At 59.2% G+C, this 13526-nt stretch overlaps 1 protein-coding gene across 7 annotated transcripts in view; it reads left to right on the forward strand.

Moving 5' to 3' along the window:
* KNDC1 (kinase non-catalytic C-lobe domain containing 1) overlaps positions 1-13526 on the forward strand; it is a 78395-nt gene that overhangs the window by 48812 nt on the left and 16057 nt on the right. For 6 of the 7 annotated variants that reach the window (XR_005244261.2, XM_038009759.2, XM_038009757.2 and 3 more), the window contains 8 exons: positions 3779-3937; positions 5183-5260; positions 5796-5889; positions 6452-6614; positions 6693-7357; positions 7531-7675; positions 8491-8576; positions 9547-9929. Coding sequence is in view for 6 of the 7 variants with exons in the window: in XM_038009759.2 (XP_037865687.1) it covers positions 3779-3937; positions 5183-5260; positions 5796-5889; positions 6452-6614; positions 6693-7357; positions 7531-7675; positions 8491-8576; positions 9547-9929 (1773 nt within the window). In the remaining variant the exon portion in view is untranslated. Of the gene's footprint in view, positions 1-3778; positions 3938-5182; positions 5261-5795; positions 5890-6451; positions 6615-6692; positions 7358-7530; positions 7676-8490; positions 8577-9546; positions 9930-13526 lie in introns of those variants that run through there. The other variant, XM_073019489.1, reaches the window with a different exon arrangement.

The following is a 13526-nucleotide window of genomic DNA, read 5'->3' on the forward strand; positions in this document are numbered from 1 at the left end:
CCCAAAGCAATCCGTAGAGTCAATGCTATTGCTATCAAACTACCAATGTCATTTTTCACAGAATTAGAGGAAACTATTCTAAAATTCATATGGAACCAAAAAAGAGCTGAAATAGCCAAAGCAATTTTAAGTGAAAAGAACAAAGCCAGAGGTATCACGTTACCCAACTTCAAACTATACTACAAGGCCACAATAACGCAAACAGCATGGCACTGGTAGAAAAACAGACACATAGACCAATGGAAGAGAACAGAGAGCCCAGAAATAAGGCTGCACACCTACAACCATCTGATCTTTGACAGAGCTGACAAAATCAAGCAATGGGGAAAGGACTCATGATACCAAGAATCAGGAAGATGTCAAACTGAATGAAAAAAGGCAACCAATAGATACCAACCTGGAGATGACAGAAATGTTAAAAATGACTTTAAAATTTTTAAAGCAACCATCATAAAATGCTTCGTTGGGCAATTGCAAACATGCTTGAAACAAGTGAAAAAGTCTCAGCAAAGAAATAGAAAGTTTCAACAAAGAAATAGAAAATGAAAAGAAAAAGCTAATGGAAATTTTAGAACTGATTTTTTAAAAAACTCAACGAATGGGCTTAAAAGCAGAATAGAGAGAGTAGAGGAAAGAATTGGTGAAATGGAGACAGAACAATAGAAATTACACAGTTTGGACAACAAAGAGAAAATAGACAAAAAAAACTGAACAGAGACTGAGAAGCTTGTGGGACTATAACAAAAGATCTAATATCCATGTCATCAAAATCCTGGAAAGAGAAGAGAAGGAGGGTGGGGCATAAAAAGTACTCAAAGAAATAATGACTGAAAACTTCCGAATTATGGCAAGACTCATAAAGCTACAGATTTACAAAGGTGAGAAAACCCCAAACGTGATCAATGCAAAGAAATCCACACCAGGACATATCATAGTCACACCTCTGAATACTAACCCTCCCCTCTCCAAAACAATAAAAGTAAAAAACAAGAAGAGAGAGAAACAGCAACTTACATATATACGTACAGGGGGGAAACAGCTCAAATGATCAGATTTCTCATCAGTAATTGTAGAGGAAGTGCATAGCATCTTTTTAAGTGCTGAAAGAACTTTCAACCCAGAAACCTATTTCCAGAAAACATATCCTTCAGAAATTAAGGAAACAGGCTGGACGCAGTGGCTCAGGCCTGTAATCCCAACACTTTGGGAGGCCAAGGCAGATGGATCACCTGAGGTCAGGAATTTGAGACCAACCTGGCCAAGATGGTGAAACCCCATCTCTACTAAAAATACAAAAATTAGCTGGGTGTGGTGGTGGGTGCCTGTAACAATCCCAGCTACTTGGAGGCTGAGGCAGGAGAATCACTGGAACCTGGGAGGCAGAGGCTGCAGTGAGCCCAGATAGAGCCATTGCACTCCAGCCAGGGCAACAAGAGTGAGACCCTGTCTCTTAAAAAAATAAAGGAGGAAGAAGGAAGAAAGAAGAGAAGGGAGGAAGAAGAGCAAGAAGAAGGAAAAAGGAGAAGGAAGGAGGAGGAGAAGAAGAAGAAAGGAAGAAGATTGACAGAGTAATGTTTAGAAACATGACCTAACCATGTACTGTCTACCAGAAACTCACTTCAAATAAAACAATGTAAGTAGGTTTCAAGTTAAAAGAGTTAGAAAAGATACATTATGAAAATGATAAAAAGAAAGCAGAAGTGACTGCATTAATATCAGGTAAAGTGTACTTCAGAGCAAAGAAAATTACCAGAGACAAAGAGGGACATTCTATAACAATAAAGGGTCAATCCACCAAGAAGGCATAGCAATCCTAAATGTATATGTGCCACATAACAGAGCTGCAGAATATGTGAAGCAAAACTGATGGAATTAGTGGAGAAACAGATGAATCCACAATTATGGTTAGAGATTTCAGTTTCCCTCTCTCAACACTTGATAGAACAGTCAGGCTGTAAACCAGTAAAAATATGAAGGGACTGAACACCACCAGCAATCAACAGGGTTGGGTCAACATTTAAAGGACACTCCACCCAACAACAGCAGAATCCACATTCTTCTTAGCTGCCCACTGACTCTGCACCAAGCTAGACCAAATCCTGGGCCATAACGCAAACCTCAACACATTTAAAAGAATTTAAGTCATACAAATATGTTATCTGACCACAGTAACAAAAATAAAAGGGAAATTTTCCAAACACTTGGAAACGAAAGAACACATTCTAAATACTCTATGTGTCAAAGAAGAAGTTTCAAGAAAATTTTAAAAACATACAGAACGGAGTGAAAATGAAAATGCAACAGATGGTATACCAAGATTTTTGTGCCAATGGCGATGAGCTGGCTAAGATACTGGACTATAGTTTTGCAAGCTGCCACTGTTGAGGAAACTGGGTACAAAGTACATGAGCTCTCTCTATATTATTTCTTAAAACTATGTCAATCGACAGTTATCGCAAAATAAAATGTTAATTTTTTAAAAGTGTAGCAAGTGCTCAAAATGGGTAATTTCCTACTTATCTGACTCTAGTTGGCTGTTACTGTGCTCACAGGGCTGTCTGCGTCCACTGTGCCTGGATGGTGGGAACTCTATAAAGGGGAGCTTCCTCTTCCCAGCTCCACACTCAAGGGCACTGTGTTGGTAGCCGGAAGTCAGCCACGTGGGAGTACTCACACCAGGGAAAGCAGCCAGCGCTACAAATGTCTTGTTCTGTTGACTCTCTGGACTTAACTGAAGTGATGGAGAGCACGTGGATAATGTGATTAAACTTAAAAGTGTGTCATGTCTGTAGCCGCTCCATTGCGGATAGCCCGAAAGATGGAGGACATGGTCTTCCAATATCCACCACGATCATCTGATTCAGCAAAGACGTCGCTCAGAGCAGTGCCCTGAATTCCAGCATGGGTCTGTCCTGTTTCACTTCCATCTCATTTACTGAAATGAATTAAAGCATCAACCAACACTCATGTCGGAAGCACCTGTGTATTGCGGTGGACCGCAGATAAATGTCAGTAAAAATCAATGAAAGCCTTCAGTGAGAATCGATGGGCTCTGTGGATCTTACAAAAAGTGCATGAAACGGTGCGCTGTGCGTCCTTTCCATCCGCAACAGGCCGAATGAACTCAGTTTGCACAAAAAGTGTGTGAAACGGTGCGCTGTGCATCCTTTCTGTCTGCAACGGGCCGAATGAACTCAGTTTGCACAAAAAGTGTGAAACGGTGCGCTGTGCGTCCTTTCCGTCTGCAACGGGCCGAATGAACTCAGTGTGCACAAAAAGTGCATGAAACGGTGCGCTGTGCATCCTTTCCGTCCGCAACGGGCCGAATGAACTCAGTTTGCACACAGGCGGTGCAGTCGCTCGGAGAGCCGGTTGTTAGCCATGTAGCAGCACAGCACCGGGTGGGGGGCTCCCGGGAGCGGGGTCTGTGAGGTGGGAACTGTGCCGGCCAGTTCTCCTCAGACCCTCGAGCTGCTGCCTTCGTGAGGAGAGCAGAAGGCGGGAAAGTCCAGTTGAGGCTTCCAACCCTCAGGTGTTTTAAAACACGGACAGAACCACGGGGGAGAGTTCGACCGGCAGGTTCCTGGACCATGACCTGGAGGCAGATGTGGGGGTCCAGGGTGGGGCCCGACAGATGCTGAGGAGGGTTCCTGAGGAGAGGCCCTCTGTGGGGGCAGTGCCTGGGTGCCCCTCAGGGTGCCTGACGTGGGCAGGTCTGCTGGGCACAGTGGCCCACAGCCGTGCAGTCACCACCACTGTTCTGTCCCCACCCGCCCAGGCCTCTGTGTACTGTGTGGCCGCCGTCCTGTGGACCGCAGCCAAGTTCAGCGTCCCCCGCAACCACAAGCTGGCCCTGCCACGCAGGCTCAAGACCCTCCTCCTGGACATGGCCAGGCGCAGCGCCCCGGAGCGGCCATCCGCGGCCGAGGCCATCAAGGTACCCACACTGCTGTCATAGTCCCAGCCCAGGGTCTAAGGACTGTGGGCAGTGGCCACCCTCAGTGAGCTGGAGGTGGAGGAGCACAGGCTGCCAGTGTGCAGGTGATGAGGCCACCAGCTCTGTTTCCAGGTCCTTGTTTCTAGACGTCAGCCAGGTGATGAGGCCACCAGCTCTGTTTCTAGTCCTTATTTCTAGACATCAGCCCGGCCATCACATGGGGAAGGGAGTGGGTTTTGCGTCATGGCCACATCCATGCGGGCGGACAGCATGGGGGTCTCTGCTGCTCCCCACCACGGCCATTCCTCCTGTGGAGCCTGCTCTCTCCAACTTGTCCAAGAAGCCAAGGCAGGGGCAAGAGGTGTCCTGTGGCCACGTACAGACCCCTGCTCTTAGGCCCTGCTGGAGGGGAGCAGAGAGAGGCCTCCACACCCCACCCCCCACCCTGAACCCCCACCTCCTCTGAGGATCCCACCAGCCCCGCCCCTCCCTGCCTGATCTCCCTGCTGGACTCAGGCTTTGGGGCTGGGTTCTAATACACTCCTGCTGGGACCTGCGCCCACACCCAGCAGTTGGAGCTGAGCCATGTGTGGGTGATCAGGAGGACCTCCTGGAGAGGAGCCGTGTCTGGAGGAGCGGAGACGGCCATGGAGCTGGGGACCTGGGCCCAGCCATCTCCGCCTCAACTGCTCTGTGGCCTTGGGCGGGTCGCTCAGACCCTCTGGGCCTCTCAGGCCTCCTCTGCCATGGGAGGATGAGATCTAGAAACGGCTGGATGTCCGCTAAGCAGTGAAAGCAGATTTTATTTGGTGACTACCGAGAGCCAAGGAAGCTGAGCTCAGTTCCCACATGCACAAGGCCTGGGCTTATAAAGGGAGAACAGGAGTGGCCGGAGGCAGCGGGTGCGGGGCTCAGGTGAACGTGACCAAGGGCTGCTAGTGTCCAGGCGCCGAGGCCACCAGGTCTGTGGCCAACGTTGGATTTGGGATTCTGCCTCACGGACAGCCTGGCGGCCAAGGGATTCTGCCTCCCAGAGAGCCTGGTGGACAGTGGCTGACTGTGAGCCCTTTTCAGGAAATGCTCTAAGAAAGGCTCGTCCTGGGCCTGTTGTCAGGTGTCGATGAGAACAAACAGGAAACCCTCCTGGCAGCCCTGAGCTTTTTCAGATGGGGACCCAGCAACATGGGGACGGTCGCAGCCGTAGCTGAGGCCTGTCGGGACGTGTGAACCGTCTCCTCCCTCCAGGTGTGCAGCAGCTACCTCCTGCAGCGAGGCATGGACAGCCGGAAAATCCTCGCCCACCTCAGGGCTTCCACCCGCCAGGTGGGGCGGGGCTAGAACAGCTGGGCCGCCTCCTCCCCCGCTGCCCTTAGCTTCCTCCCACCCGCATGCACTTGCCCCTGCCTGGCCGCCTCTGGTAGCCCCACACCCGGGTCTGCTGACCACCGAGCTGTGGGCGGGTGCGTCTGGGGGTGCGGGGGACTCTGGGGTCCTATCTCCTGAAGGCCCCACAGTGGCCCCCAGGGAACCAGATCAGGATCGGGGCAGGGTCCTAAGGATGGCCGCCCAGCACCCACCCCGGGCACAGAGAGCTTTGGGAGTGTGGGCCCTGAGTCTCGCGTGGTGCCGGCGTCTCCCACTCCCTGGAACCCACGGAAACCTGGTTGGATTGGGAGGCAAAGGGGCCCCAAAGGCTCCCTCTCCAGGCAGAGCTCAGGCCGTGCAGCCGCCACACCCAGCTCCTCCCCATCGGGAAGCTCCACCGCACCAGCGGGTGGGTGGGGGGCGCCCCGTGGGTGTTGCCGGTGCTGGCGGAGCTCCATGGTCACCTGGCCCAGGGCTGTCACCTCCTCCCCAGGTGTACCAGGAGGAAGAGACCATCAGCCTCCAAAACGCCTTCTCAGTGGTTGAACTGAAGCCAAGTGTGGCACCAGTCCCAGAGCCCAGCCCAGGTGGGGGCCCTGACCAGCCCCTGCTGCCCCACTGGCCCCTGCACCCCACACCACAGCTGCCACCTTTGCATGGACAGACACAGCCGGGCACCTCCCGGAAACCCGGGCAGCAAGTCTAGAGCTCGGCCAGCGTGGCCAATGCAGCCCAGCCTGCCTGCCCCTGCCAGCCCCCATCTCTCCCAAAACTCCCGGTCCCTCAGGCCCCAGTTCCAGGTTCTCACTCCCATCTCCCAGCAGCTGGCCCTCCCAAGCCCACATCTGGAGACCCCCCTGCCAGGGTCCACACAGAGCCCACCCACCCCGGTACTGAGCCCTCCTCAGCAGGCCCTTCCAAGCCACCTGGTGAGGCCTGGTCTTTCTGGCCTGTCCCCGCCTCCTGGCCCTCCCCCCAGCACCAGCCACACCCACCCTCCCATTCCAGGGCCAGACCGGGCACAGAGGAAGCCGCTGGGGACATGCGGGAGGGGACGTGGCAGCCGCACACCGGGTGGGATGAGCCGGTGGTGTGGCACGTGCTGGGGCCACTCCGCCCGCCCGCACCCTCAGCCCCCTGGGTCCCCAGGCTTCCTGCCGGTGAACAGCGACACCAGGCTTGTGGCTGTGCCAGGGCCGGTGCCCAGCCAGCGTCCCTGCTGTGAAGAAGCCACCCAGCTGCCTGCAGCGTTCACCTCCGAGGCCACGCACTTCAAGCCCATCGTCCTCGCGCAGGACGCGGTTATGGCCAGGTGAGCTTCGTCCCCACACCCGGGAGCTGCTGGGTCCTGGGCACGGGCAGCCCCTCCTGAGCTCCGCTCCTCCCGTAGGGACCAGCCTGCCTTGGCCCAGGAGGAGTCCCAGGAGAGGGGCAGCCAGAGGGAGGGAGACGGTGAGGAGAAGCTCTCCCCAGAGGCCCTCGCCAGGTCCCCCAGCCTGAAGACGCCTGACGGGCCGGCGCCTGGTCCGGGGTCCCAGGGAGCAGCCCCAGAGCTTCCTGGGGAGTCAGCGCAGCATGACCCAGCCCAGGGCTGCCCCTGCCCTCCACCCCGGGCCCCAGCAAACCAGCCAGAGGAGGCCTCATCGGCAGCTCTCAGCTCTCCAGTCCCCTCCCCGCCCATGAAGGCATCTGCGCTGCCTGAAAGGCCAGGGCCATCTGGGCAGGCCCCACCTGGAGTCACTTCTGGGGGTCTCAGGCCCGACGCCCTGGGGCCCACCACAGCCCACCACGGCCCACGCCACCCGCCGAAGCCTCCCCGGAGCAAGGCCACCGAGCGCCCGGGCCAGGACCCCGGGGAACGTGATGACCAGAGCCCAGACGGTGTCGCAGAGAGGCCACGGCCCGCAGACCGGAGGCCCTGTCTGCCCTGCGTGGATGCCTCGCCACTCCCAGGGAGGACGGCCTGCCCGTCGCTAAAGGAGGCCACACGCCTCATCCAGGAGGAATTTGCCTTCGATGGCTACCTGGACAATGGGCTGGAGGCTCTGATCATGGGTACGTGGGGGCTGCAGATGCCCCAGAGGAGGCCTGGGCCCGGGAGAGCCCCACAGGGGACTCAGGGCTGCCCCACACCCGCCCCCCAGCCCCGCAGCCGAGATCAGCCACGAGGAATCCAGACAAGCAGCCTTGCCACCATCTCACTTGTCTCCATCGTTTTGCAAAACCAGGGGAGTACATCTTCGCCTTGAAAGATCTCACCTTTGCCACTTTCTGTGGCGCCATTTCTGAGAAGTTCTGCGACCTGTACTGGGATGAGAAGTTGCTGCAGAACCTCTTTAGAGTGGTGAACGGGCAGGCGTCGCCCTCCCCAAGGTGGGTGCCCAGGTCGGCCCTGCTTCCCCCCCCACCCCGGACACCCACTGTGCTCGGGCTCTGCTGTCCCGACGCGGCCCAGCCTTCCCCTCCCAACCCTCGGCTTCTGTCTGGCTGCCGTCTCCAGGGGGCCACCCTTGGTGGAGCTGGGGTGGGGGGTCCCAGCAGCCCCTCCTGGACCTGACGCCGACCCACAGCCCCTCGTGGGCCTGACGCTGACCCACAGCTTTCCCATCGGGCCTGAGTTTCTTCTGGAGGAAGAAAGGGCTTGTAGGGAATATGAGGCAGGGGCTCTCCAGGAGGCTGCAGGGGGCCTGGGCGGTGGTGGCCACAGGGCTCCCTGCTCAGAGGGACCAGTGTGAGGGCCCCAAGGAGGAGAGGAGACCCCCAAACAGGCGGCCCCAGACCCCGCAGGGCCCGGCACTGAGCCGTGTTGGGTGAGGCAGTGGCCACCCCACATTGCCTTGCTCACAGCTCCATGCAGTGCTGGCAGCCCGGGCAGCTCCTGCGCCTGTGTGTGGCGTAAACTCACAGCTGTGAACAAGTGCACCCACCCCAGTCCCAGCCTCCTCAGCCCCGCAGCCCTGAGAGGCTGCTCCAGAGCCCCCCAGGGACCCCAAGCAGTGAATGATCCAGGGATCCCATTGGCTGCTGTGCCCCTTAGTGACCGGGAGGGTGAGCTCCTGCTGCCTCCATTGAGGGCTCCGCATGGCCGTGTGGGCCTGTGGGCCTAGCCCTGTGGAGACTGAGCCTCCTCCCAGTGGGCAGGGGTGGAGACGTGGGGACGGCCACCTGACCTGCATTCTTGCTGTCAGCACGGTTGAGGACGCTGGGTCACAGCTCGAGGGCAGCCGGAGCCCCCGCTCCCCGTCCAGCAGGAGGCCCTCGCTGCACCCCCTGGGTAAGTGCTGGGCAGGCCCCGCGGCAGGAGCTCTGCAGGCTCCTCCTGTGTGCTCTGCAGGCTCCTCCTCTGTGCTCTACAGTTCAGGGGGCACCCCGGGGTCCTGGCAGCCTCGGACTGCGCGGCTGTGGCGGCACTGCCTTTGCCCCACGGGTGCCCCAGCCAAAGGCCGTCCTCTCCTGGGGGCGAGCAGGAACCCAGGGCCTTGGAGGTGAGGGGTCCTCTGTCACCAGTCACTGGGACAGTGGGAGCCGCCAGGAGCCAGGCGGGATCCCCTCTCCAAGCAGAGGTGGGCCTGTGAGCCCGGGGCTTTGGTAACAAGGCAGAAGCAGCTGCCGAAAGACCCTGGGGCTGGGCTCCTGGCTCGTTAGCCCTGGGCTCCCAAGGCACATGAATGCCAGGCTGGGAAAGTCCCAGCGTCCAGCCAGCAGGCTCGGTGTTAGGGACAAGGTGGTGGCAGTGGTCACCCTCAGGCTATCCATGGTCGTGGCCAGGTTTGGTGATGGACCCAGTTCCTATTCCAACAAGTCGGAGACCAGGCAGGCAGACTGGGGCATGAGGCCTGTGCACTCCTGGATGGCAGGAAAGCCAGGGACAGAGCTGGGGACCACTTTTTAAATTCCAGAAGAAAAGAGGAGAGCGTGAGGGGGCAGAGGGACACAGTGCTGATAGTGGAGGCAGCGAGGACAGGGCCCGGCCCCACCCCAGGCCGAGTAAGTTTGGAACCAGTGAGGGCCCAGAGAGGGGCTCCATCTGGGGAGAGGCCTCTCGCTGTAACCCAGCCCGTGCGGCAGTTCAGGGTCCAGCATCTCCCCGGCACTGGGAGGCGGCAGTGCCTCGGGGGCACCTGTGGTGGGTGCAAGAGAGAAGGGCGTCGGGCACGAAGGCACCACCAGCCTCTCATTAAAGCCTGCCCAGGCTCCGCCCACAGGAACCGCTATCCATGTAACCCGTGTCTCTTTCTTTCAAGGAAAAGAGAAGCCAGCCATGGCCAGGACCAGCAGCAGCACCTTGGTGTCGGATGTGGACTCGGAGGCACTCTCCCGGGGAAACTTCGAGGTGGGGTTTCGGCCTCAGAGGTCCGTAAAAGCCGAGAGAGCGCAACAGCCTGAGGTTGGCGAGGACAGACGGCCAGCTGGTGGGGCCTCGGACGCGGAGGCGGTGACCCGACTGGCCAGGTCCAAGGGGGGCAGCCCGGCCCTGTCCCCTGGCCCAGCCGGATTCCAAAGCTGCAGCCCCGGCTGGTGCAGTGCCTTCTACGAGGCCGACTGCTTCGGGGCTGACGTCCACAACTACGTGAAGGACCTGGGGCGGCAGCAGGTGGACGGGGCCCTGCCCGACGCCCAGAGCCCGGTGAGTCCCAGGCCTCGGCACTGCAGGGTGGTGCAGCGGCCTCCTTCCAGCAGGGCTTCCCGGTCACTGCAGGTGACAGATGGCACCGTGTACCCAGAGCCCCTACCAGGATGACACTGTGGTCCTGGTGCCCCCACCCCGTGGCCGTCAAAATGGTCAGGGCCCCCTCCCCGGGCTGAGCTCCACGTCGGGACAGGCTCGTCTGCACGGGTGCTCCTGGTGGCTCCAGGTCTGGGGGCACAGAAGGGCTTTTCTCTCATGGTTGCTGGGGCGACGGGTTCACAGGAGGCCCCTCCATGCTCGTGACCCGGTTGCGTTTGGCCGTGTCTCCCGTGGGACAGGCACCGTCTCCGGGCGCTTGGGCAGCCTCGCTCTTCGGTGAAGGAAAACACCAGAAACGCCTGCCCAGCAAGTCCAGGCTGGGCCTGGTCACCGCAGACTGGCCTGGGCTTTCTGGCCAGCAGTGCCATCCTGGGTCAGGAGCAGCTGCAACTCCTCCCTGGCCAGCAGGGAGAGGTCTTAGACCGGGGAGTCCTGGGTGCAGGAGAGGCCTGCAGAGCTCTGGACTCAACGCGGGGCCAGTGACCCAGAGCCCCGACTGGGGCCGCAGTCTCCAGAGCCCCAGGACTCCAGGGTAGGTGACAGGAGGGGCCCAGCGGCCATCAGCTCCAGGAACCTCTCCCACCACCATCTGCCTCAAGCCTCGAGCCGCAGTGGGAAGCCTCCCCCAGCCTCTGGGCATCAGAGCTCTTCCTGGGGCTCCTACTTGCTCATCTCCTGCCGCTTCCCAGCCTCCACTCTATGACTCGGTCCAGAACATGAGCCGGCGTCTCTTCAGGGCAGGTGAGGGGACAGGGGTTAAGCTCTGTGAAGCGTTCACTTTATTCAGCTTCTGGGCCACGTGAAAGACCCACATGGTGCTACAGCCTCTGCACCTCGGACACCCCACACAGGGCCTGAGGGGGCTTCGAGGACACAGCCCTCCCCTGAGGCTGGGGAGAGAAAAGGGCAGCCTGCACAGCAGACACCAAACGACCTGGCCCCCAAACGCATGGCGTCCCCCAGGGAGCACTTGGCCCCAAAACTCACGGAGTCCAGCAGGGAAAACTCGGCCCCCAAATGCCCAGCGTCCTGCAAGGAGCACTCGGCCCCCAAATGCCCAGCGTCCTGAGGAGCACTCGGCCCCCAAATGCCCAGCGTCCTGAGGAGCACTCAGAACCTTAAACGCCCAGTGTCCAGCAGGGAGGACTCGGCCCCAAGTGCATGGTGTCCTGAGGAGGACTCGGCCCCCAAATGCACAGCGTCCAGCCCGTGGCCACAGCCTCACATTTCTCTTGGAGAAACTACTGTGTCTGTTTCAAAACAGGAGGCTCAGAAACACAGCAAGGGCAAAAACTGGCTGGAGACAGATTTTCACAGCCCCGAACATGCACAGTGCAGCCCCAAACATGCACAGTGCAGCCCCGAACACGCACAGTGCAGCCCCGAACACGCGCAGTGCAACCCCGAACACGCGCAGTGCAGCCCCGAACACGCGCAGTGCAGCCCCGAACACGCGCAGTGCAGCCCCGAACACGCACAGTGCAGCCAGGGCCGCAGCCGGAGCAGCTGGTGGGTGGGTGTTTCCTCCTTTCAGCGCTGACCCGCACCTGCCAGTGCCAGCCGTGTGCCCTGGGGCTGTGGAGCCGGCATCCGTGTCTCCCAGAGTTGGGTGAACAGCACTGGTGTGGGTTCCTCCCCCATCTGTCTGCACTGGTGAAGCTTGGCCTCGTGTTTCCCTCCTCACCGCCCTGCGTGTGATGTGGATCTTAGTTCCCGTAGATTTATTAAAATCAGTCAAGACCGTCCTTCTCAAGGAGTCTGCCTGTGGTTCCCGCATGAGGGACGCCCCTAACGGACGTCGAGTCTGACTGTGAACGGAGGCTGTGGAGGTGCCACCCCGAGACGAGTCTGCGTGAGCTGCACTCCAGCCGGGTGGGCATCCAGGCTCGCAGGCACCCACCTCTGGGTTCTCAGATGCCTCAGGGTACACAGACCTTTCCCGGGAGATTTTCTCGACATCAGCATCTCTGCAAATGGACGGGGGTGAGGGGGCCGGATGGAGCCTGGCGCGGGTGACCTCCGGGGCCCAGACGAAGGCCCTGTGGTGCAGGCCATGGGGGACGTGGCCACCACCGTCCTCAGAAGCCAGGACCAGGTGCCCCAGCAGCAGAACACAGCTCCGTGGGGATACCTGCGTTTACCAACCTCAACCTGCCCAGCCCAGCAGGTCCCTTCCTTGATGATGGAATGGTCTAGATGCTGTCCATGGGGTAGCCAACACCCACGTGTGGCTCCTGAGCTCTGGAAACATGGCTCACGTGACGGAGGACCTGATACTTTAATTTCACTGCACTTTAGGCAGCCACAGGCAGCCTGCAGCCCAGTGTGGGAGGCGGGGTTGGGCAGCGGGATCCAGACGGCTTGGGGAACCTGGCTTAGTGGCCGAGGTTCTGCCGAGGGCCTGGTTTTTACGCAGCTGGGACCACGGCCCACACCGCCGTAGCCGGGAGCCTGGCCCTCCGTGGCACCCCCACTACCGTCGCTGAACCCGTGCACGGGAGAAGACAGCACAGGGACCCCGTCTCCATGAACCACCAGATAGAGCGGATTCAAGTAGTTACACAGAAATGTTGCCTGCATTTTTTTATTTTGCAAAAAACATTCAAAAATAAACACTATCAACAGAGCGGATCACTGGCGGCTGACGAGGCGAGGGTGTGGCCGGGTGGATCTCAGCCAACTGCACGTCACAAAAGGAAGCCTGGTGGATGGGCTCGTGGATGAGCCCCTCGGGGCGGTCGCCTCCTGAACCCCTCACAGGAGGCTGTGGGCCAAGGGCTGCCGCGCCTCTCGCCTCTGCCCCCAGCCAGGTGCCCCTGCCCCGTGGCACCTCACAGTCCCCCTGAAGACCTGCTGCTCAAGGCCCAGCTCCCTTGGACCCCCAAGGCTTCCCAGACCCCCCACCACCAGAATCACCACCCTCCTCAGTACTGGGCCAAGCCCCATGGGTGCAGGAGGAGGCTGCATCTGTCTCTGTGCCCCGGAGGGAAGGGCAGTCTCGGGAGTCACTGACCTGGCAACCCATCCTCAGGGCGCCCCTCTCCAGCCTCCACACCCGTGTGCCTGTCGCGCAGGACAGGAGTGCTGAGATGAGGGGCTGCCTGGCCAGGCGTGGGAGGCATCCTGGGACAACGGGGCGCCCTCTCCCTGAATGTAGTCCCGTCCCAGGAGGCTCAGCCCCAGCTGGTGTCTCTGTGTGAAGCAGAGCCTGGCAGCTCTCGCCCCCGGCTCCTGCAGTCAGGACCTGTCGCCTGGCCTCAGTGCTGCTTCCCTCACGGAGACAGCCCTGGGGATGAGGTCCCCGGCTCCACCTTCTAGGCAATAACTCAGACCCTGGGCAGGTTCAGAAGAAGCACCCCAGGCGTGCACTCACATTCACACGCTCACGCTCACGCTCACACTACAGAGCAGCCAAGGGCCGGGGCAAACCCTGCGGCCACTGCCCAACACACCGCAACGCACAGCCAGTGGGCTCCGGGGAGGAGGGTTTTCAGG

This window comes from Chlorocebus sabaeus, chromosome 9 (assembly GCF_047675955.1).
Source record: "Chlorocebus sabaeus isolate Y175 chromosome 9, mChlSab1.0.hap1, whole genome shotgun sequence".
Classification (NCBI taxonomy): Eukaryota; Metazoa; Chordata; class Mammalia; order Primates; family Cercopithecidae; genus Chlorocebus; species Chlorocebus sabaeus.